This window comes from Cicer arietinum, chromosome 2 (genome assembly GCF_000331145.2).
Source record: "Cicer arietinum cultivar CDC Frontier isolate Library 1 chromosome 2, Cicar.CDCFrontier_v2.0, whole genome shotgun sequence".
In the NCBI taxonomy this organism is placed as follows: domain Eukaryota; kingdom Viridiplantae; phylum Streptophyta; class Magnoliopsida; order Fabales; family Fabaceae; genus Cicer; species Cicer arietinum.
Window position 1 is genome coordinate 45657618 of NC_021161.2, and position 23336 is coordinate 45680953.

The 23336-nt window shown below is 29.5% G+C and overlaps 4 protein-coding genes and 1 non-coding gene across 9 annotated transcripts; 3 read left to right on the forward strand and 2 right to left on the reverse strand.

Annotated features, from left to right (window-relative positions):
- Positions 1-1197: 1197 nt before the first annotated feature.
- Positions 1198-2983, forward strand: LOC101497481 (glucan endo-1,3-beta-glucosidase 12). Its single transcript, XM_004490997.4, has one exon. It carries the CDS (start codon positions 1529-1531, stop codon positions 2690-2692), a length of 1164 nt encoding a protein of 387 aa, XP_004491054.1. The 5' UTR covers positions 1198-1528; the 3' UTR covers positions 2693-2983.
- An 864-nt stretch (positions 2984-3847) lies between these two features.
- LOC101490227 (uncharacterized protein At2g39920-like) lies at positions 3848-6675 on the reverse strand. Of its 4 annotated transcripts, none has more exons than XM_004490889.4 (5): positions 6518-6675; positions 6098-6189; positions 5348-5792; positions 4554-4739; positions 3848-4352 (listed from the first exon to the last, which is right to left on the reverse strand). In XM_004490889.4, the coding sequence occupies exons 2-5, from the start codon at positions 6159-6161 to the stop codon at positions 4151-4153; spliced, it is 897 nt and encodes a 298-aa protein (XP_004490946.1). In that variant the 5' UTR covers positions 6162-6189; positions 6518-6675; the 3' UTR covers positions 3848-4150. The 4 variants fall into 4 exon arrangements, with proteins under 4 accessions (XP_004490946.1, XP_004490947.1, XP_073221679.1 ...); XM_004490890.4 differs by lacking the exon at positions 6518-6675 and adding an exon at positions 6376-6513; XM_073365578.1 differs by lacking the exon at positions 6518-6675 and adding an exon at positions 6329-6448.
- Positions 6676-12674: 5999 nt separating this feature from the next.
- Positions 12675-16038, forward strand: LOC101491505 (laccase-4-like). Its single transcript, XM_004490892.4, has 6 exons — positions 12675-12860; positions 13078-13229; positions 13659-13903; positions 14041-14169; positions 14461-15381; positions 15556-16038. The coding sequence occupies exons 1-6, from the start codon at positions 12774-12776 to the stop codon at positions 15684-15686; spliced, it is 1665 nt and encodes a 554-aa protein (XP_004490949.1). The 5' UTR covers positions 12675-12773; the 3' UTR covers positions 15687-16038.
- Positions 15943-16015, reverse strand: TRNAR-CCU (transfer RNA arginine (anticodon CCU)). Its single transcript has one exon. It is a non-coding gene; the product is annotated as a tRNA-Arg (tRNA).
- A 1849-nt stretch (positions 16039-17887) lies between the features above and the next one.
- On the forward strand, positions 17888-21778 carry LOC101491816 (rRNA-processing protein fcf2-like). 2 transcript variants are annotated; one of them, XM_073364885.1, is made up of 7 exons: positions 17888-18028; positions 19658-19895; positions 20145-20205; positions 20767-20823; positions 21097-21117; positions 21204-21319; positions 21479-21778. In XM_073364885.1, the coding sequence occupies exons 2-7, from the start codon at positions 19660-19662 to the stop codon at positions 21588-21590; spliced, it is 603 nt and encodes a 200-aa protein (XP_073220986.1). In that variant the 5' UTR covers positions 17888-18028; positions 19658-19659; the 3' UTR covers positions 21591-21778. The 2 variants fall into 2 exon arrangements, with proteins under 2 accessions (XP_073220986.1, XP_004490950.1); XM_004490893.4 differs by lacking the exon at positions 21097-21117 and having other exon boundaries at positions 20767-20844.
- Positions 21779-23336: the final 1558 nt, after the last annotated feature.

Genomic DNA, 23336 nt, shown 5'->3' on the forward strand with positions numbered 1-23336 from the left:
AGTTTTTTGAACTAAAAAGTGGTTCGGTTCGGTTTTTTCGAACTAAAAATTGATTTGGTTCGATTCTAATTTTAAAAAATCAGTTCGAAAACAATTCGGATCAGTTCAGTTCTGCAGTTTGGTTCAATTTTTGGTTTTTTTAACACCCCTACTTTCTATCAATTAGAAAAGATACATTTGGATGTCCTTTCTTCCATAGAATAACTACATCTTACACTATCTTTCTATATGCACCATGAGCTCAAAATATATCTCTAATATTAGAATCACATACCATTCTTATTTATCACCCAACATCAATTTCATAAGATGTTGCATTTTTTATTTTGGATCCTATACTATTGTTGTCATACATATTTCTTGAATTGTTAGTACTATTGTTGTCCTAGACGATTTGCATTTGGATAACCTTTTAGGTTGTTTTAAGGACCTCATATTTTTGCGCTTCAATTGCTTCTTATATTCTTTATATTTTTCACATCCCAAAATAAATGTCATTTTTTTTATCACTTTCATGATTTAAATGTGTAATAACAATAACAATTCTAATTTAACTAGTTCATCTCGAACCCATTTCTGTAGTTTATATCGAGTTTGAAATTTAAAAATAAAATTCAACAAACAACAAAATTGAAAGATACAAACAAAAACAAATCTCATAATTATATACAAACCAAATCAATAGTAAAATTGACCAATATTAGGATAATAATAAACTAGGTTATTATTTGAGATAATTCTTTTTTCTATCTTTTATGTCTGGGCATGGTTGGGTCTAATCCAAAACTATTGCATTAGGAAGGGTCTTGAGTTGGATTGGGCCAAAAGGGAAAAATAAAAAGAAAAGAAAACAGTTTGAACAATGCATGCATTATTACATACTACATATGTTCTTAATTATAAATATAATTTAAGAAAACAAGATGTGTTTCTAGATATAAGCAAATTTTTAATTTAGTAATGTATTTATTATTTTTTTCAAACATACCTCTTATTTAAACTATTAATTTATCTTGGAATATAATAAAATAAGTTTAACACATTCAAATACATAAATCATTTTAAAAACATTAACACATAAAATAAATATATTAACTATTTTATCAAATTTTCTTAATAAATGGATACTTATAATAAAGAAAAGGTAGTATAATGTTTACTAAGTGGGTGAAGTGGAGAGTGACAGGAAGATCAAAAATTCGTTTTTCTCTATATAATATTAACAAATTACTAATTGTATACGTACACTAACACTAACGAATCAATGTTGGTACAAATTAGTTAATGAGCTATGGAATTGCAATATGAATCTACATTAAGATATAGAAAGTTGAACCTGGGTGATATATGAGTGATGATTGATATGTATACCAAATGAATTGAAAGTATCCAATCAAGAGAAAAGAAAGAAAAATCGCGTGGTTCCCGCCACATTATGAAAATCTCTCTAACTAAACTAACTAACTAAGCAGTCCACTTCTCCTAAAATCTTTCTTTCTCATCACTACCATCCATCTCTTCTTCCAAAATGTTTCACACCTTCATCTCCCTCACTTTCTCTCTCTACCTTCTCCTCTCTCTCCTCCCAACAACAACCACCACCACCACCACCCTCCCCTCCATTGGCGTCACATACTCCACGTCCCGCCAAACCTCACCATCACCACCACCACCCTCACAACCACCACCGTCACCATCATCACCAGACCGCATAACCACCGCCATGGAAAATCTCAAACTCACCACTCTCCGTCTCGAAGAACCCGACCCATCCATCATCCGAAGCCTCCTCTACACCAATATCTCCATCTTTCTCACCATCCCAAACTACATGGTCACACCAATCGCCAATAACCGCTCTATTGCACGTGCCTGGATCTACACTCACGTGCTTCCTTTCTACCCACGCGCCAAAATCACAACAATCTCAGTCGGCAATGCCTTCCTCGACGTTTACCCCGAATCCATCAACAACCTCCTCCCTGCAATCTCCAACGTACACGTGTCACTCCGCGATCTCGGGATCCGTAAAATCTCCGTTTCGACTTCCTTCTCTTTCGTAACTGCCATTTCTTCTCCGTTTCCTCCGTCTTCCGCTCAGTTTCAAGAACCTCCCGGCGTTAACCTAATGGGACCGTTGCTTCAATTCTTGACCGACACGAATTCTTCCTTCTTGATTAATCTTTACCCTTACAATCTTTACCGTTTACGGCCGGAGATTCCTCTCGGAATTGCGCTTTTTCAAGAACATCCGTTTAATTTCCGCGACGATTTCACGACCGGCGTTCGTTACCGGAATTTGTTTGATATTATGGTTGACGCGGTCGTTAGCGCGATGGCGTTAGCGGGTTACGAAACGATTCCGGTAGTGGTTACTGAAACGGGATGGCCTAGTTCGGGGAATGAGCTTGATGCGAATTCTGGATATGCGGAGATTTATCTGAGGGGATTGGTGAAGCATCTTATGTCCGGTGCCGGAACGCCATTGTTGAAAGATGGAGTTCGAGGTGTTTATCTTTACGAGCTTTTTGATAAGGAAGGAAACGGGAGAAATTGGGGGGTTTTGTACCCTAACGGTAGTGCAAAGTATAGAATCGATTTCTCTGGAGAATCGCGTTCTTGTGTGATGAATTGGATTAACGTGGGGTTTCTGATTTTGCTCGTTGTAAAGGTGTGTTGCATGGTTTATTAGTTTTTTTTTTTTAATTTTTGTATTAATGTTGTTTTGGTTTTAGGATTTAGTCCAGGAAGGCGTAGAGACTGATATGATGTTAATGATTTTAGGTTAAGTGATTAGTTAATTAGAGTTTGAGTTTGTAATTAGGATGATGTATGAAGCTAAATGAAAAAGAAACAAATTGTTGTGTAGAGAACTTTTGTGAATTGTATTTGAGTCGATGTGTTAATGAAGCATGAATACGATTCTTTTGTTGTGTAATTGGGTTCCTTTCGCGGGAAGTTTTAATTATTTGAAATTTTTGGTAATTGAATTATTTGAACTTAGATTATTTTGTTTTGAGTAATTGGGTCTCTTTTAAGGAAGTTTGAATACAGGAATTGTATTTTTGAAGGAGTTTCTGTAGAGGAGACAACTTACACGTAATAATATGAAGAACAAATAGCGTATCAATATTATTAAAATTTTAATTAATTGTTGAATTAGTTTTTTTTATTAATTCATCTCCATCAATATTTATATTGTATATTAAAAATTGACTAAATCAATAATACTAATAATTTTTATGTTTTATCAATAATATTAATATGTTATGTTTATTTATTTATTTATAAATTGCAGGTATGTTATGTTAATATCATATTTTAAATTTTAGACATTATTTTTTCAAACTTCATATATCTCAACTAACTACACTAACAAAAAAAAATCTTAAATAAGTATCGTTAATGTTATAATATTTTATTTTATTTATAATTCAAATTAATATTACGTCAATCACTTTCAATTTTATTATATTATGTGTCACTAATATATTTTGTGATAATTATGAGTACACAATAATCTATGAGAATTATATAGTAAAGTAGCTACACTTTTTTATTATTTGCAATTTCTTCAATGATAAATAATCTAAAGTAACATTTTACATGAGATAAATGTCATAACATTTTATTTAAAATAAAAATTATTTATAATTTTTAATGTAATTTTAATTATTTTTTTCCTATAGTGATTATTAAATACACAACTTTCAAAACATTATTATATTTTACATTGATAATAATAAAAAATCTATTGATAGTTAAAATAAATAATTTAATAAAATAATATTTTTTTAATTATTATATTTTTTAATATATATGTAAAAATCTTAAATAACACTCGTAATAAATGAAATATTTCTTTGTATCATGCTTTTTTGTGCAAGAGTTGACCTTGTTTGCACTTTTTCATGTTTCCAACCGCAACAAAAAGGCCCATACTACATACATATTTTTTTAAAAAGGCCTATGTTCTGTTTTGACCCAAATTTACAAGCACACCTCTTGTCGTTTGGCTAATATGTAACAGAACACCCCTGATAGATATGAACAATACAAGATACATATGATTTTCTTTTACAAGAAAAAAATACTAGTGGAACCCAAAACTCCATATTCCTCCTATAAGGATGAAACTAATATCCAGCATCTATGCTCTCCTTTGAGGATCAAACATGTCATATATAGGTTCTGGTAGCAAAAAAAATCTTATTCCTATATCTGCATATGCAACTGTCAAAATATCCACATGGCTGCTTATGATGCTTTTTATTCGGAACCCCTTTGAATTTATCACATTCCTTTGCTTAGAAAAATACTCATTTACTTTGGTACAATTTTCATCATTTGCTCTGTAAAAACAAAAGCAGATCATTGAGCTTGACATCATAATTTCAAAAGATATAATTTAAATCATTAGTATCACCATTATTAATAATAATTTCTCCCTTCATGAATTTTAAAAAAGAATACCGTTCTCACATATGTCTTCTGAACTTAAATATATAAAAAAAAACTAAATACATATTAATTAATTGATGAAGATCACCAACCTCATCATCAATGAAGACCAATCTCTAAATCCAGAAGAGACAAGATTATTGATGGTAACATTTTGTTGTGTTTTTGGCTCTCTTGATAACAAAATTATAGACCAACCACTAGCTTGAAGGTTCATGTATAATCTCAACATTACCATGCGCTTTAAATTATTTGCCTCTAATATACAATTGGTAATGCTGTTATAATGAAATCCAACACCAAAACAAAACATTGTCAATTTACTGCTAACAATATATGCAGATTACATAATAAATGTATAATAATAATTACATTTGAGAGTTTTTATATCCAGCAATTTAAATTAGTAAACTAATACAAGTTGGAGTAACAAACCATTTATAACAAACAAATAATAATTAAGTCGCCAAAATTGTAGATGTCACATATCTAAGCATTTATGTATACTTTACATTATCTAGAATCATGGTACATATATGACAAAAGGATCTACTAATAATACAATAAACAAAGTTCATAAAGATTGAGATTACAAGTTACTTGAAATTTTTCTATATGAAATTAAGTCTTGAAAAGTGATGAAATGTACTGTGATAAAGAAAACAAGAAAGTAAAATTTCTGCAAAATCTGAATTCCAATTACTTGCAGTCAGGAATCTGCATAGTCAAAAAATCAAACACCTAAGATTTTGAATTTGGAAAATCAAATTCAAATTGTTTGACTTAAAATTTCCTCACAACATGAAAACTTAACCAATAAAATAAAATCCATTCTTCAGAACTCATAAGCAGAATTAAAAAACATATGGTTACATGATAACATTACCTTTGAAACAAATTGGAGGAATGAGGTTTCATTGGAAAAATGCCATCTATATCCATCAACACCACATCAAGGCCATCATTTGATGATGTAACACCATTGAAATAATCTTCAATCACAGATTTGGTTAAATCCAAGTCTCTAGCATATTGACCATCTTTGATATACTTTACAGCTAAATCCTTACAAATGTTAGGAACATTATGTTGTTCCAAATTATTGAGCTTAGTATGCAGAGAATAAACTTTGCAATAAGCATATTCATCATTTATTTTCCTAAACTCAACAATTCCAGTGTTGCTACTTTTACATGATTGCAGCATCATTGAGAGTGAAACCAGCAAAGTAATTAATAAAAGTCCAATAGTAGAAAATCCGGCAATGAAGATGGTTGCAGAAAAAGATGTAATATAGAATCCAGATTCTAACACATAACTGCTTCTCATTTCTGTGAAAAAAACAAAAAACAGAACAAATAATCATCAAAATGAGACTAATCATGTGATTTAGTACGACCGATTCACCATTTTAGTCCCTGAAAAATGTAACGAGTTCATTTGGTTCTTGAATTTAATAAAATTCCGAAATGATTTTTAAACTGACAAAAAAGACTAATAGAATCAAGAATTTTCAATTTCATAAATATTTTGAAACTTTGTTGTTTTCAAAAATCAAATTCATAAATGTTATAATTTCAGAGACTAAAATGAGAATTCATTGAAAAGTAGCACAATTGTAACTAATACTACATACCAGAACCATCTGAGAGAGTTCTTGTAGAATACATATGCTCCATTTGATGGCCATAAGCAGACATGATAACTTTTCAAGCTATTTCAACTATCCTGAAATATTAGTGAAATTTGTTCATCATTAATTTCATATCATCAATTTCAATGATATACTAAACAATGAAAATTTCCCTTAAATTTTTCTGTTCATTTGTTCTATAAGCTTCTACCATCTAGTTCCATTAAGCATTACCAATGAGTTAGGATTGAATCTAATACAAGAATATTAAAAAATATTACAAATTTTGTCAGACCAAATTCCAGCTGGCATATGATATGATGTGACTCAAAGTTCTTAGTTTCTAACCACATGGCTTCACATCATAACTAACAAAACTCAAATTGGTTAAATAAAGGTGAAGAAAAGAGAGTAGAAACTGACCCAAAAAATTGTTGTTTGTTTCTGAATAATAAGCTTCTAAAACATAAGAGATTTAACAGAACATGTGAGAAAAGTAATACATGTTGTGAACATTTACATGTGGAGTACTAGAGAGAGAAAAGAGGATATATATGAGAAATAAATTATTATAATTTATTATGATGATGTGGCAAAGTGAATTATGGACGAAAGATGATGATGTTTAAAATAGAATAATGTACAGCTAAGTCTTTCAATTTAACGTGCCTTTCCTTCATTGGAGTGTTAGAATAAGAAATATTTCGTTTTTTTATCGGTATTTTGGTGAGACCAAAATGATGGTTTAAAGTGGACAACGCTTAAAATTCATTTTAAAATTTAATAATATTTTAGGATATTTTTTGTAAGTAGAAGTTTATATAATTCAAGTACTGAATTACATATAATATCAAAGAAACAACTTTGTTTTTGGTGAGTGTTGTTGTAATGTGACATTTGTTAACTAGGTGACATTATTAACGTGTATATAATGATATGATGTGAGTGTGTAGATAGTCCAGTTGTCAATGGTCTAGTGGTGGGAGGGTATAAAGAAAGTAGTGGCTAGATTCTAGATTGAGTAGATTCCACCGTCTTTTATAATAATCATTCATAAAAATAATTCACGAAATAATCCACTCTTCTCGTTGCAATCACATCACAAGGTTCCCTCTCCAGCTGGAAATCTGGATAATCTTCTGATCTTAATTGAGTTATTTATATTTAAGTTTATTATTTCAAATTATAAAACAAAAATATACTTTTTTTTTAAAGTTTGATTAAAATGGAATGGCATCATCAACATACTCGATGGGGGAAAATCCAAATTTATTTCCTTTCAAATCCAATCAACATCACTCATTCATCAGTTAGTAAAGAACCAATATTTACAATTTTAATTTTTTCCTTTAATTATTTTTCTCTAATTATTTATTTCATCAATATATCTCTCTTAATTATTATTATTATTATTATTATTATTATTATTATTATTATTATTATTATTATTTTATTGATTTTCTTTCTCCTCTTGTATTTGTTTTGGTTGAAGATGAAGGAGAAGAATACATGGAAGAGGATCATAATTCAAATATTTGACACCTTTAACCATTACTTTCTCGCAACTTTACTATAAACAAAAGTATATATTTTTATAATTATCAAATTTGAAAGTTAAATATATTTAATTTTTTTGATTTTATGAAAATAGGAAACAAATACAATTATTAACTTGTAATAATTATGATCATCTTCTACAACATTATTAAATTAACACAAGCATATTTTTGGGAAATTATCACTAAATATAGATATATTAATGGATTTTTGTTTGTATTTAAGATGAACGATACATATATTGATACATATATTTTTGCATATAGTAATTATTTAGTTGTAGACTTGTAGGTTCAATTAAGGATGACAACAAAATATATGTAATTGCGGATATATATTCAAACTCGTCTTGATTTAGATGAAGAAATTCGTTTTGCTTGGATGTGGATTTTTTCCAACATTAAAACTCGAGGACATGGACGGATTTGGATTGTTGATATTTACCCGCACTTGCATCTGAATTCATCTTGCTAGTAATATTATTGTCATTTTTAAATTATATATATATATATATATATATATATATATATATATATTCCATATTTTTAAATATTAAAAATTATAATTTTTTCTCTATATGATTTTAGTATTTTTTTAATTTTATTATTATATAATAATAACTAATTTATTTTATATATATATAGACTAAATATCATATGTGGTCTCTTAACTTAATTTTAATTAATATTTTAGTAATTTTTTTTTCGATTTGGTCCTTTATTTTAATTTTAAGTGACAATTTTATCTTTTATGTTTTAAAATATCAACAATGTTATCCTTTTTTTTTTTACAAAAATTCAAAATTTTCATCAAAATTTTCAAACAAAACCCATAAAATTAATTATATTCTTCAATATAATACAAATTTCATCAAATTTGTAACTCAAATATTCAAATAAACTCATATTTTCATTCTTTATTTGATGTTGTTAGAGATGATAATTAATTTTATAGGGTTTGTTTGAAATTTTTTATAATTTTTTTGAATTTTTGCAAAAATAAAGGATAATATTGTTAATATTTTAAAACATAAAAGATTAAATTATCACTTAAAATTAAAATAAACTTTAACTGAAATTAAGTTAAGGGGATACATGTGGTATTTAGCTTTATATATATATATAAGAATTGGTTCGGGTGTGGACGGAAAACTCCAAATCCCGTCGCGAACGAGGATAGAGAACTAAATTTTACATCCAATAAGAAACGGAGACGGGTGTAGATTTTTTGTAACTAATCGGATATGGGAGTGGGGGAGGCAAAATCTGTCTCACGTGCACCGTTGTCTTACCTAGATTTAGTCTATGTAGTAGAACATTATTATCTTTATTTATAATGTAAAACACATTTATTTATATAGTCCAGAAACTTCTAATCAAACACATGTTTTAAATGTCAAACATGTATCAATGTTTGATATCAATTTATTGATTATATTAAATAATTTATCTTATAAAATAATTATTAATATCGTTGTGTCAATATTAATATCAATTTGATCTATGTCTCAATACTTATACTTCCCAGATAGTTATAGATGCATTATGGATCTCAATCATTAATTTGAAACGAGTACTCAACTCATATTACATTTACATCAAATCATCTAAGATGCCAAAATTTATAAATATTCAAATTAGATCTAGATACTCTTGCATTTCTTCTTTTTATGAGGAAAAAAAAAACTTTTAAATTTCATATGACTTGAAATGACAAAAATCATACTTATCCGCTAATAGTGGCAGATAAAAATATGTGATGGATACATGCAAGATAGTTTATTGGTATCTTTAAATAAAATAAATAGATATTTTAATTATTCGATAGTTAATTGATACGAAGATATATGTAATGATATTTATATTTGTAACAATTTGTATCTATTAGTAAATTAGTATAATTATAATTTTGTTTTTATATTAATGTATTAGTATTTTTTATGATAATATTTTGAGATATCTTATGTTTATGTGTTAATGTATGCATATTTTTACATGTTAATATTTCTCTTGTGTTGTCAAAAGAGAAGGATATTCTATGTAATTTTAAAAAAAATCTTACAAAAGTTATTATTTTTTATTTAAAAATATGATATATAATTCTGGATTATTCAAAATCTACTAAATACCCTTTTGAAAGATATTCATTTTTATTCAAATAAAACAAATAGTGATTGCCCTCTTACTTTTGAGAGAGTAATTACTAATAACTATAGTATTAGAGTTCACTGAATTTTATTTTTTGACATAGTAGAGTTCACTGCATTAAACATTCTCACTCTTAGATAAAGTAAATGGATTTAAATAATTTTGAATTAGATAACTTGCCAGCTTTCACAAATTGGTAATGATTTATAACAACAAAAAATTGATAATGATTCTCGTACTAACGAGAAATTGCTGCCACAAAAAAATGCTTGGGGGAGACCCATGGGCCATGATTTCTTTAAAAATCTGAACCACCAACAATTGATTCCTAATGTTCATTCATATCTTCTTTTCTATTATCAATCTGTTCATTATGGCTAGATATTAGTATACGAATAATTAGATATAAATTTAATATATTTTTTACTAGTGCGATTTATAACCAAGAAATATATATATATATATATATATATATATATATATCCAGCATTAGAAGAAAATCTCACTTGTTGATACTTGTCAACAGTAAACATGTTGGTTTCTTTAATTTTGTAATATATATATATATATATATAAAATATTTTTCTTCCTTTTCCTTTACAATTATAAACAATGCGACACTTTTTAAAATTTCAACCAAACTCATCCTTAGACGTTTACGGCCTATATAATTTTGTATATTTTAATGAAACAATCATCTTGTAAAAAAAAACAGATTCATCTTGTCAAAATAACATGTAAATGTTTAGTACCTGAGAAATGGAGGAAACACCTAAGTCTGTCTTTGGAATTATCAATATAGAAATGAAAGCACCCTAACTTTTTTGTCTTTTCAAATGAATATGTCAAAATTTTCCTTGAAATTCTCGATTACTTTATAACATAGATGCTGCATTCACATATTATAACCATAAGGATTTTTCTGTAGAAAGCTATTACAAAATATAGTTGTCAACCCCAGAGAGGATAGGATCATTGAAATAAACATGGTATGTAAATGTGTCCTGATATGACTTTCTTTTCTTTAGTTGAAGTAAATATGCTGAAATTTCTATAGAATTGAATTTAACAACTTTTTATAGAATTGAATTTAACATTATAATTCATGTCTTGCAGGCTATTGAATTGGGAAATGGTAAATGGCATGGTTCAGTTAGTGGAATAGTTTGTGCACCTATTGAAAAAGTTTGGACCATAGTCTCACAAACTAAGAACCTTCCTCAATGGATGCCAATGGTAGAAAAATACACAACCTTATCTGGAGATGAAGACAAACAAGGCTATGTTAGGTTAGTTTCTGGTTTCATGTTTCCTCAACAAGATGGAGAAAGGTCATGGATCAAAGAGAGGTTAATTTCATTGGACTCTTCATCATATAGCTATGTTTATAAAATGGAAGCAAGCAATGTTGGTTTGGATGGATCTTTAAATTCACTTAAACTAGTTGACTATGGAGATGATGAATCAACTCTTATTCATTGGTCTTTTGAGATAAATCCTCTACAAGATGTTTATGAAAATAGCTTAGTTGATTATCTAGGATTTATTTATAAATCTTGTATTAATAAGATTGAGAGTGCTATAGTAGCTGCATCATGAAATGTTTCACCACCACAGTGAAAAAGATTCATATGTAAATTACTAAAAATTACTAACATTAATTTTAGTCCTTTAAAAGTGTGAAACGTCGTCACTTTAGTCTTCAAATGTATCAAATATTTTTAAATATCTTTTTCATTACCAGTTTTATACAACAAATTGATTAACAGAAGTCATATCAAATACTAAAGTAACTAACGAAAGACAAATGAAGGATTAAAAGGATTTTCAAAAGACACTTTTAAATATGTTTTTATAATTTTGATACTCTCATGAACAATTGTGTTGACAATGACTTACACATTTAAAGACCAAAATAACCCGTTACTTTTATTTTACAAAAATAACCCTTACTCCTTCTAATCACAAGAAAGAAGTGATCATAGACATGAAATTAATGTGATGAGTAAAATGACTTTGACTAATATTAATACATCGTCTTACACTATAGATTTTAATTTATGTCCTTTTCTTATGTGGTTGTACTCAATTGTCAAACATATCTATATATGCACAAGTGGCTATGCAATGAGTATTGTTTTTAACATCAATAAAAGAGGTGGAATCACTTTCAATCATTGTTTTTATTTCATAATTCAATTCAATACAAGAAAGAAGTTAGCTGCCTCTTCATTCCAAAATTGTTAAACTCTATTATGACTTAATAAACTTCTTTAACAGTGATAATAATTAAACCTCTTCAATTTCAACTAATTGTTGGAAACAGATGTGAAACAGTGAAAGATATAATTTTATTTTACAATGCAAAAAATGTGAGTTTTGATCTTAGCCTAATTAATGAGGTGAAATTAATTTAGTGAAGTACAAAAGCAGCAAGTTGTGACAAGGAATTAGAAAATTTCAAATTGAAAAAGATAAGCTATTTGAATCATTCTGGTATGTTTTGATTTTGATGGTACATCATATATCTTTACTTGACATTATCATCACTCACTGCTACAATCCAATATTGCAAGGTATATATTATGGAAGAAAATAATAACTTTTGAAATTTGAAATTTGAAATATATACATACATACAAGGGAAAAAGATAGTCAAGAAAATTGAAAAAAAAAAAATTATTGGTAATGAGAAAAACAAGTATTTATAGCTGAGCAATATTTTTCATCACATAGGAATGATAAGGACTACATTATGTAGCATGCAAGAAACCTTGGTATAATTTACAAATTATAAATATTCCATATTAGTAGTCACCTACCATATGTAAAACGACACAACATCACAAATTATTCCATTATATAAATGTTAATGTTCTTGGTCTTACAAATTAGTATTCAAACTATAGAAGATTAATAATAAAGGGTCAAAGAAGAATTTAAGTGACATAGAAAAATTTTAATTGCTTACGAGAATGGAGCCACGCCTTGTGGCAATATTTTTTGTGGCTTTTTTATTTCCAACCTTTGTTCAATCCTTGGTGCGTCATTATAATTTTAATGTAAGTACACTTCTCATGCCAAAATTTTTAGGTTCATTTTTAGTGAAATGTGACAATAATTATAAATAAATAAAAACAATCCACGTAAAGATATTATCAAAGTAGAATTTTATATACTATTGATTTTTATAGAATTTAAACTTTGTCTCTTGAAGTTACAAGTCGAGTTTTTATTACTGAGGATCTGCTGAACTTCATGATTGGTCAATGTATACAGGTGGTACTGAAGAATTCAACAAAGCTTTGCTCAACAAAATCATTTGTGACTGTCAATGGAAAATTCCCAGGGCCAACTATCTATGCAAGGGAAGATGACAATGTAATAGTAAGGGTCACTAACCATGTTAAACACAATGTTACAATCCACTGGTGAGACTTTCATCTTCTTAACTTAGAAAATAATTGGCAATGAAGTATTTTTCCATAGCCTTAAGTTTCGATGAACACTTTAATTAAACACTTATAATAGAAGTGCTTATGTATAAACTATTTCTATAACAAAAGATAAAATAATGTCAACCTGTTTTCATATAAACTATTAATTGTTTGCATAAGATATATATATATATTGGAGAGCTTATAGAAATAAACTAAAATTAATTTATGGACATGACATTAACTGTTTTCGTAAGCACCCTAAATAGTGTAACAAGTTTTTATACTAGTAGATCAACTCAAAATCAAATATAATTTGGATAAATAGGTTAAGTAAGTGCTTATAGCATAAACGCTTATATATAAGATCTTTTACAGATCATGTCATAAGAGCTTGATAAAAAAATGTGGTCTTGACAACAGGCATGGAATCAAACAGCTTAGGACATGCTGGTCTGATGGGCCAGCATATATCACACAATGCCCTATTCAAACAGGACAAAGCTTTGTTTACAACTTTACAATCACAGGACAAAGAGGCACACTTCTTTGGCATGCTCATATCACTTGGCTTAGAGCCACAATGCATGGTGCCATTGTCATTTTGCCTAAAAGAGATATTCCTTATCCATTTCCTAAACCTGATAAAGAAAAGATCATCATTCTAGGTATGTTTTGTTGTTATTTATAATTTAACTATTTCATAAGAAAAATATATAGTACTAATTTCTTTTTAACCTTAGCAATTAGTAGTTGTGTATTATATTTGTTTGTGTTAATTAATCTTGATTTGTATGAGTTTTAGGTGAATGGTGGAAATCAGATGTTGAAGCTGTGGTTAATCAGGCTACAAATTCTGGTCTGCCACCAAATATTTCAGATGCTCATACCATCAATGGTCACCCCGGATCGGTTCCCGGTTGCATGTCTCAAGGTATTCACCATTTACAAAATTGCTTCTATTATATTTTGATACTGTGGAGAATCATAGTCAAATACAATTGATACATACAACTTCAATTGGCCATAGAGGTCAGAGACTTCAAAAACTTTGATGTCGCAGCTCACATCACTATCACAATCACAATCACAATCACATAACTTTTAAAAAAAACTCGAGAAAAAAAAAACAAAAAAACAAAAACAAACGTGATGATACAAATTTATTCATGTTTCTACATGTTTAGACCTATTTTGAAAAATTGAGCTTTGTGAACTTATGCAGGTTACACTCTACATGTAGAACGCGGAAAGACCTATCTTCTACGCATTATAAACGCCGCATTAAACGACGAACTATTCTTCAAAATTGCAGGACACAAACTAACAGTTGTTGAAGCAGATGCATCTTACATTAAACCTTTTGAGACAGACACAATATTTCTAAGTCCAGGACAAACCACAAATGTTCTTTTAACAACAAACCAAAGTGTTGGCAAATACTTAATAGCAACAACTCCTTTCATGGATGCACCAATTGGTTTTGACAATGTTACTTCAATTGCTACACTTCACTACAAAGGAACACAACCTGATACTAAAACAATTTTAACAAACATTCCTCCACTGAATGCAACAACATTAACAAAAACATTCACTGATTCTCTTAAAAGCCTTAATTCAAAACAATATCCTACAAAAGTTCCATTAAAAATTGACCAATCTCTTTTATTTGCTATAACTGTTGGCATTGATCCATGTGATACATGTACTAGTGGAAACAAGCTTGTTTCTGCTATTAATAATGTCACATTTTTAATGCCTACTATATCACTTCTTCAAGCACATTACTATAACATAAAAGGTGTTTTCACTGATGATTTTCCTGCGAATCCACCGTTGGTTTTCGATTATACCGGGGCTGATCAACCGGATAATCTTCATACCGAAAACGGTACAAGAGTTTATAGATTGAATTTTAATTCAAGTGTTGAGATTGTTCTACAAGGCACTGCAATGATAGCACCAGAAAATCACCCATTTCATTTGCATGGTTATAATTTCTTTGTTGTTGGACAAGGTTTAGGGAATTTTGATCATGATAAGGATCCATTAAGGTTTAATCTTGTTGACCCAGTTGAAAGAAACACATTGTCTGTGCCAAATGCTGGATGGATTGCTATCAGATTCAGAGCAGACAACCCAGGTACCAAAAATTTCACTTCTTCCAAAAATAGATGTTGAAAATTAAAGAATATTGTTAGTTTGCATTGTAAGTGTATATTGATTAAAGTCATGCTTCATAATCAACATTTAGTTTGTTATGACATTTAAACGACGTGGACTAAATAGTTGTATATATTATGTGTGAATTATGAAGGTGTTTGGTTCCTACATTGCCATTTAGAAGTACACACCACATGGGGGCTAAAGATGGCATTCATAGTAGACAATGGGAGAGGACCCAATGAGTCTAAACTTCCACCACCAAATGACCTTCCAATGTGCTAGAGTCTGTTGCAGAAAGAATGATAATTTGGAAACAACAAAGAGAGTGTAAAGTATATTAGTAGAGAGGTGATTTCAGGGCATCATGGAGAGAGACATCAAATTCTTTGTGGACATTTTGGATTTGTAGCTGAAATGAATACAAAATTTGCTGATATAGCAATTCAAACAATTTGATTCCTCCTTTGTATTTCAAGTTTAGGATAAAATGTAAATGTGTGTAAACTCATTTTGATTTGAAGATTATAATAAAATAAAACGCGCCAGGTAGGGGTCGAACCTACGACCTTCTGCTTAGGAAACAGACGCTCTATCCACTGAGCTACAGGCGCTCAATTGATAGTTTAACCCCTCATTACGTAATTCATATATCTTTATTTTCAGAATCAAACTCTGATATTTTTCAATAAGATATCGTAAACAAAAAATAAATATAGAAACAATAGTGTTAGGGAATAGTTATGTATATTAGTATGCACTCATAAAAATGTGTTTTTAGTGTTTGTTAACTAATAAATGATCAATAAACACTATTGCTAGATAATCAGAAATTTATAGTGTTAATTTTGTTACAAAAAAATCTATTTAGTTTTCGGTCCAATAAATTAAAAAGTATTACGTAAACTACTAAGTTAGAAGAGTTTATTGAATTAGTAAACTAAAATTAATTATACATATGTTGAAAATTTAAAAGAATGTTTCAAATAGAAAAGTGAAATGTGAAGATAGATTTTTTGATAAAAACACCCACCTAAAAGAATAACTGGTGTACTAGTTTAATTAGTTTATTGGTATGATGTTCTTATTGGTTTACTCGTTTAGTTAATTTCTTTTCATAATTTAAAGTATAATTTTAAATTGTAGACTACATCGCATAATACAACTGTAATATTTCAGTTGTAGTGGTTCATCTAACAAACACAATGCTTGCAATTGCAATGACTTTGTATGCGAATGCAGTTTAAAATCACGGCTTAATGACAAAACAACCAAAAAATAGTCAATTGATAAATATTTAGATGAGAAAATTGAAGGGACTACATATTTGAATTGAGGAATAAGTTAGGGATTTTTTTAGTAGTTTTTAATAGTTTAGGGACCAATATGAAGTGAAAGTGATAGTTCATGGACCAAATTAATGCTTTGATCCGAAATCACCCCTCTAAGTCGTGTTATTCTATCAACTTATTTAAATAAGTGGTTTTAAGATTGATTTAATTTTATTTCGTGTTTTATTGAGATAAATCATCGTCTGAGTGCAACATTATGTTGATCGTTGTTTTGATACAACGTTGTTTGTTTTCGCGTCTTGGAGTAAAAGGTAGATGCCACCATTATTATCATCTTCTTCACTCATTAAAAGACTAACAAATTTATGCTTAATATGTACAAATCCAAGATCACATAGTCGATTTTAGTTTGATGTTTAAAAATGATTTATAATAAGATAGATATAAAAATAATGAAATCTCAATCTAAAGCTTTTGACTTGTACTTCCTCCGATTCCAAATATAAGAGAAAGTGAGTCAAAAAAATAAATGTCTTTTAGTCTAAATTGAAGATCAAGTACATCAACTTTTATTAACCAAACGGTGTATATAAGTTAAATTAATATTTTTTTTTGTCAATGATTAAATTATTATTTAAAATATAAGAAATATTCTAGAAAATTTTACCCTATGTCTAATCAATTATACTCATACTCCATATTTTAATATAAAACTAATTTTATTTTTATTTTTTTTAAAAAAACTCAAATTTTATGTTTCAAAAAAATTGAAAATTTTAAAGTTTTTCAGAACATAAATAATTTTAGAAAATTTAAAACAAGTTTTTTTGGAATAAAATGTTTGAATATTTTAAAAATATTTATAATCCGAAAAATTTAAAAAGTATTTTTTATATACGAAGTTCGAATTTTGTGAACATTTACGTGTTGCAAATTTTGTTTTGAAGTTTCCCGAACCCAAGTTAGTGGGATAAACAAGAAAAAACTAAAATAGGTATTTTGTGTAAAATTTGAGATAGGAGTATAAAATGTGGGGTAGAAAGTAAAATAGAAAAAGCACATTTCAAAATTCTAATCCCAAGCCCAGTACACTTTACCGTCGTCGTCATTCACTAAGATAGAAAAAGCACATTTTAACATTTAAAATCCTTTTGATAAAAAATATAAAATTAAAACCCTATATTCAAGAAATAAAAACAATTAAAACCCTATAGTTTTATACGACGATTAACTCAGCAGCTTCATCACAACAACAAATTGTGGTCTTACTGAACTCAACTCGCCGGAAAACCAAGCCGGATTTGCTCGTCGGAACAAAGAAAACCGCCACTCACTGTGAGAAATTACAACTTTTCCTTCTTTTCTGTATTTTCCTTCCTAGAGCGCGCTAGGATACGATTCCAGCGTGATTTCCAGCCTCCATAGCCGCACCTGCAAGCAAAAGGCAACGCACTCTACTCGCGCTGCAATTGCTCGCTAAAGCGGCACGATTTTCCTAATATTATTTTTAATATTAGAATATCTCGTTTAGGTTAGCTACTAATTGAGTTTGCTAGGGTTCATGAGTTTAGGTTAACTCTAGAGTTTTACAATCTTTTAGCTACAAAACTTAAATTAAGCTCTCTAATAACATCCTTAATAGTAGGAATATGTATATGCAGCAGCTAATTTAATGTGATGTCGAATAGTATAGTTCACTTGATTGATTCTGATAGCAATTACTTTGGTAAGCACTTAGGAAAATAAAATTGATTCTGATATGTTTTGATTGATGATATAGGATAGGATGGTATAGGAGTAATGTTGTCAAAGAAAATTGCAATTTGTTCAAATTCCGCTAAGCTACAGTGCTATAGTGCTGCTAAGGCGGTTATTTGACAATATTTTGTACTGAATAGTGTATCGTGGAGTAGTAACGATTTGTTCAAATTCTGCTATGCAATAGCAACTATTTAACTACACATTCTAGTAAATAGCGTATTGCAGAGCAATATCTATTTGTTCAAATTACGCTAATGCTATAACGCCGCTATGGCGGCTATTCGACGACACTGCCTGAAGCAGGTCAGGATGGTCAAAGGCCTGTGTTTTAATTAATTTAAATTAAACAAACCTCTTACAAGTCGTCGACTATATTCTCCTTGGAACCAGTTTGCTCGATGCAACTTTTGATTTCACCAAGAGCTAATTTTGAACACTTGCTATTTGATTTTAAGACTTCAGAATATGAAAAGAACTCTTCAGCATTTGCTCAAATTCTTAATTTAATCTTCTAAAGCTTCAAAGTTGATATATCCAAAACCTTGCTGCTTTCATTGCTAAGTATCATAGACAGAGAAAAATTGTTAATTAGAAGTTCATTTACAAAAAATTTAAAATGAATTGAAATTCTGCACAAATCTATCGTATAATAGAGGGGAGTATAATATTTGAAACAGAAGAGAAAACAGTAAACTTGAAGCTTCTCCCAAGGAAGAGGAATGTACTTTACCCAAAATTTGTGTTTGAGGGCAATAGAGCATCGAACTCCCAAAGCTTGTGAAAGAATCTGATTAATGTTTTAAAAGAAACAAAATACTAAAAAATATAGCTAACTAATTTTTAACAATTCTTTTTCCTGTTTGCCCATAGTCCCATAAGCACCATCATAAAACTAACTCCATCTGTGTGTAAAATTCTGTTTTGTAAAATAATTATTAATTTACCAAAATCACAATGAACTCTTAAGGTTAAGGTTTCCCTCTTCTTGTCATCCCTGTCCCCACTTTTGAAATCATTGATAGATTCTGCCATCTAAAGAGTCATATTAGGCCTTAGGTTTATTTAGTTCACATGATTTAATATTTGGCTTTTTCTCCAATGCATTTTGTGAATTATTTAATGTAGTTTTATGAATTTTCATCCAGCTCGAGTCTTGAATTTTTTAGGCCTATAGATTTCACTGTGCATTTCATTTTGATTCAGGAATGGCAGAGAAAAAGCCAGTGATTGGCCTCTCATGGCAACCACAGTTTACTATTCCATCTCGATCAAAGACTACAGATGATGCATCTCATGCCAAATCTCAAACCAAGGCACCAAGTAGCACCCTTTGGAAACCCAATTCAGAATTAATCAATGGGCTGTTTGTTCCTCCGAACGATCCAAGAAAATTAAACAAGTTAATGAGAGAGCAAGCTAAGGATACTGCTGGGAAAAGTTGGTATGCAAATAAATTATGATCTAAAGCAAGTTACTGTTTGTGAATGCAGCCAAAGTAGAAATATTTTGTTTAATTGTTTGTCTATATCTTTTTTACACTACTTAACTGTGCATTTAGCGGTAGGTTTTTTTTAATCAATATAAGTTTATTAATCTGAATTTAGTTATATATTTCCTTTGATTTCTCTCTGAGTTTTTTTTATTGGAAACCATATTAGGAATTATCTAATTATATTTAAATCTTTACCAGGTTTGATATGCCGGCTCAAACCATCACCCCTGAGTTGCAGAGAGAGCTGAAGTTACTTAATGTAATTGACATTATCTTCTATCCCCCTCCCTCCAAGATGACGTGGAATATATTCATTTTCATTATGATGATGTGATATGTCCTTTGATTAAGCTGATAAGTATCACATACATGTGCACTAGCATCCTAGACGATAAGAAAGAATGAAAAACGAGTGCAGGATACTGCTTTTCTGCAGAGATGAAAATTTAGGAGAGTAGTTTTTTTGAAGGTTTTCCATGATCTATATACTGAATTTATAATATTGTTGGTTAGAATATTGATGCCGGCCTTCAAAGCCTTCTGGAGATTTTCCTTACATTGTGACATAAACTACAATGCTGATGGATGTGTACATTGAGAATGTATTAAGAAATGTTTAAGACCATTGTTCACTGGTTTATGTCAAAACATTTTAAAATAATTGTAGACATTTATACAATATTTTCCAACTTGGATATCAATTATCCATCAATTTGTGTGAAGCTATTTAATTTTATCGTGGACACAATTTCACATGCCTTCATTTCTGGGAAATATGATTCTTACACTTTAATATGTATATATTGGTTTATGTTCACAGTTGAGGGATGTCCTTGATCCAAAACGGCACTACAAGAGGTGTGAGTCAAAATCAAAGGCTCTCCCGAAGTATTTTCAGGCAAGTTCTGGTTTATGTCAAAACATTTTAAAATAATTGTAGACATTTATACAATATTTTCCAACTTGGATATCAATTATCCATCAATTTGTGTGAAGCTATTTAATTTTATCGTGGACACAATTTCACATGCCTTCATTTCTGGGAAATATGATTCTTACACTTTAATATGTATATATTGGTTTATGTTCACAGTTGAGGGACGTCCTTGATCCAAAACGGCACTACAAGAGGTGTGAGTCAAAAAAGAAGGCTCTTCCGAAGTATTTTCAGGCAAGTTCAGGGTTGTTTAATGTTTCATTAAAATTCGATTTATGATGAACATCTTTAAGATTTTGTTGTCATTTGAATATGATCAGGTGGGAACAGTTGAAGAAACTTCAGTGGACTACTTCTCTGGAAGATTAAATAAGAAAGAGAGGAAAGCAACACTTGCAGAAGAGTTCCTTTCTGATCAAAACCTTGCAGCTTACAGGTAACTTAAGCAGTGGAAGACATGTTTGCTTGGTTATGTTCGAAATAGCATTCAATGCATTAAAAAAGTGTCTTTATTGATATTAGAAACTTGTTCCTGGTTGTTCCTAAGCTTTTAGGCACTTTACCTCATAGCAACTTTTTTTCTTTCCTTTTCTAGGAAGCGGAAGGTTCGAGAAATTGAAGAGCATAGACGACCAGGCGGGAATGAAAAGTGGAAGATCCAAGGTCAGAGTTCTCGTAAGCGCGCAAAAGAAAAGAGGAAGTACTGAATTTTACACACTTTTTGAAGTTAACCCGTGACATTTGAAGTTCATTACATTCAATCTTGTTAACATGCCAAGAAATTAATGATTCAACATTTCACAATTATTGAGTTCATGTAAAAATAACTATAAAACCAACTGGTTGTTATATGATTTATATCAAGTGGGTCAATGTAGTCTCATGTTTTGTAGTATGGAAATTCGTTCTCGTAATTTCTTTCAACTTTACCATTTTGTATGTTAAGAATTAATTATTCTTGTTGTTAAAGGGCATTTTTTGAATGAAGTAAAAAAAAAACAGTAGTGGCTGAGCATACAACTTATCTTAATCATTATTATTAATATTCAATCATAAGATCTAGTGTTGGGTAAATCGTGTTGTCTTGTTCATGCAGCTCATTGGGATTAGGTATTTTGCAAACTTGTTTACAAACTTACTTTGTTTTGCCCCTGGATTGAACTAGTTGTTAGTCAGCATTTCTTTAATATGGTTTTTTTAATCGGCAAACAATTATGTAAATAAAAAAATAGGCATAGGTTTAAGGGAAGCCATGGACACTCAAATTTCTACAATAGTTATCAGAGAGCTTCTTTTTGCACTCCATACTTTTAAAAAGTTAGAAGCATATTTTTGTAAGTATATTTTTAGACGGAACATAACTGTATTTTTTATGATAGTATATTTTTAAACGAAATAATTATATTTTTCAGTCTTCATTGTTAAATTTTATTCTTTGTAATGCACTTACTTTTGTTTTCGTTTTAGTCCATAGTATATTACAAAGAGAAACAAAAAATAATGATTAAATGAAACAAATAAAAAAATGCATGAATTGTGAAGTGTTACGCGTTAAATGGAATATAATATATAATATGTATGTTTATAGGAGATATTTGTCCATGTTCCTGCGCTAATATAAGGATATTTGGCTAGGCCACCTGATTTTTTAAGGTAGTATTTAAAGGTATACAAAGATTAAGGTAATATTTAAAGGTATACAAAGAGAGGATATGTCCCTTACTCGATTCTAAAATTATATTAGACTAATTTTTAGACTAAACTTTAATCTTTAATCCGATAAAATTCGATGAGGTATAAGTTTAATAATAACAGTTTCGTACAAGATAAGATAAGGTCAAATTGGTTGCACAATATATAACATATATAACAGTAATATATACTAATGAAAATAGACTTCTACACAATCTACCACAAGATAAAATTGAGTTGACCTAAGGCATCAAATAGTAGTAAGCACATAATACTGCACAAAATACAATTATACCAAAAAAGTGTCCCATGTATGAAATTGAATCAACCCCCTTCCTTTTGTGTCAAGAACACAACAAAAGTTATACATATGAATGTTCTTTAGACCAATCAAACTACCCATAAGGGTGAGACACAAGCTTTAGTAAGCTTCAGGACAACGATTATTCAATCGCTTGATAATTCCACTAAAAATAAAACAACACATATGATGTAGTAACTTCAACATATTATTACCGAAAAATATATTGTCTATCTAATGAATAATTTTCTTAACCTCGTGTCCTCTCTAATTAAAGGGATGAGACATGGGACATCGAAGTCAACCCAAACCTAGTCCCTCCTTCAGTCGAGTCTCTATCCACGTTGATGTTTCCATTTTGTTTAAGTTATAGTTAAACTCGATTAATTGCTTACGGACCAAGACAATAGATTTTGTACCCCCTAGTAGTATCCCTTTGTTATATATTTTTTCTTTTTGT

Bases quoted from the DNA above. Each gene is read 5' to 3' on its own strand.
- LOC101497481 (XM_004490997.4), top strand. From the start codon at position 1,529: ATGTTTCACACCTTCATCTCCCTCACTTTCTCTCTCTACCTTCTCCTC.
- LOC101490227 (XM_004490889.4), bottom strand. From the start codon at position 6,161: ATGTCTGCTTATGGCCATCAAATGGAGCATATGTATTCTACAAGAACT. The intron at 5,793-6,097 runs GTATGTAGTATT...TTTTTTTCACAG, and splicing joins AACTCTCTCAGATGGTTCTG to AAATGAGAAGCAGTTATGTG. The intron at 4,740-5,347 runs GTAATGTTATCA...TCATTATAACAG, and splicing joins TCCTCCAATTTGTTTCAAAG to CATTACCAATTGTATATTAG.
- LOC101491505 (XM_004490892.4), top strand. From the start codon at position 12,774: ATGGAGCCACGCCTTGTGGCAATATTTTTTGTGGCTTTTTTATTTCCA. The intron at 12,861-13,077 runs GTAAGTACACTT...CAATGTATACAG, and splicing joins TGCGTCATTATAATTTTAAT to GTGGTACTGAAGAATTCAAC. The intron at 13,230-13,658 runs GTGAGACTTTCA...TCTTGACAACAG, and splicing joins CACAATGTTACAATCCACTG to GCATGGAATCAAACAGCTTA.
- LOC101491816 (XM_004490893.4), top strand. From the start codon at position 19,660: ATGGCAGAGAAAAAGCCAGTGATTGGCCTCTCATGGCAACCACAGTTT. The intron at 19,896-20,144 runs GTATGCAAATAA...AATCTTTACCAG, and splicing joins GATACTGCTGGGAAAAGTTG to GTTTGATATGCCGGCTCAAA. The intron at 21,320-21,478 runs GTAACTTAAGCA...TTCCTTTTCTAG, and splicing joins CAAAACCTTGCAGCTTACAG to GAAGCGGAAGGTTCGAGAAA.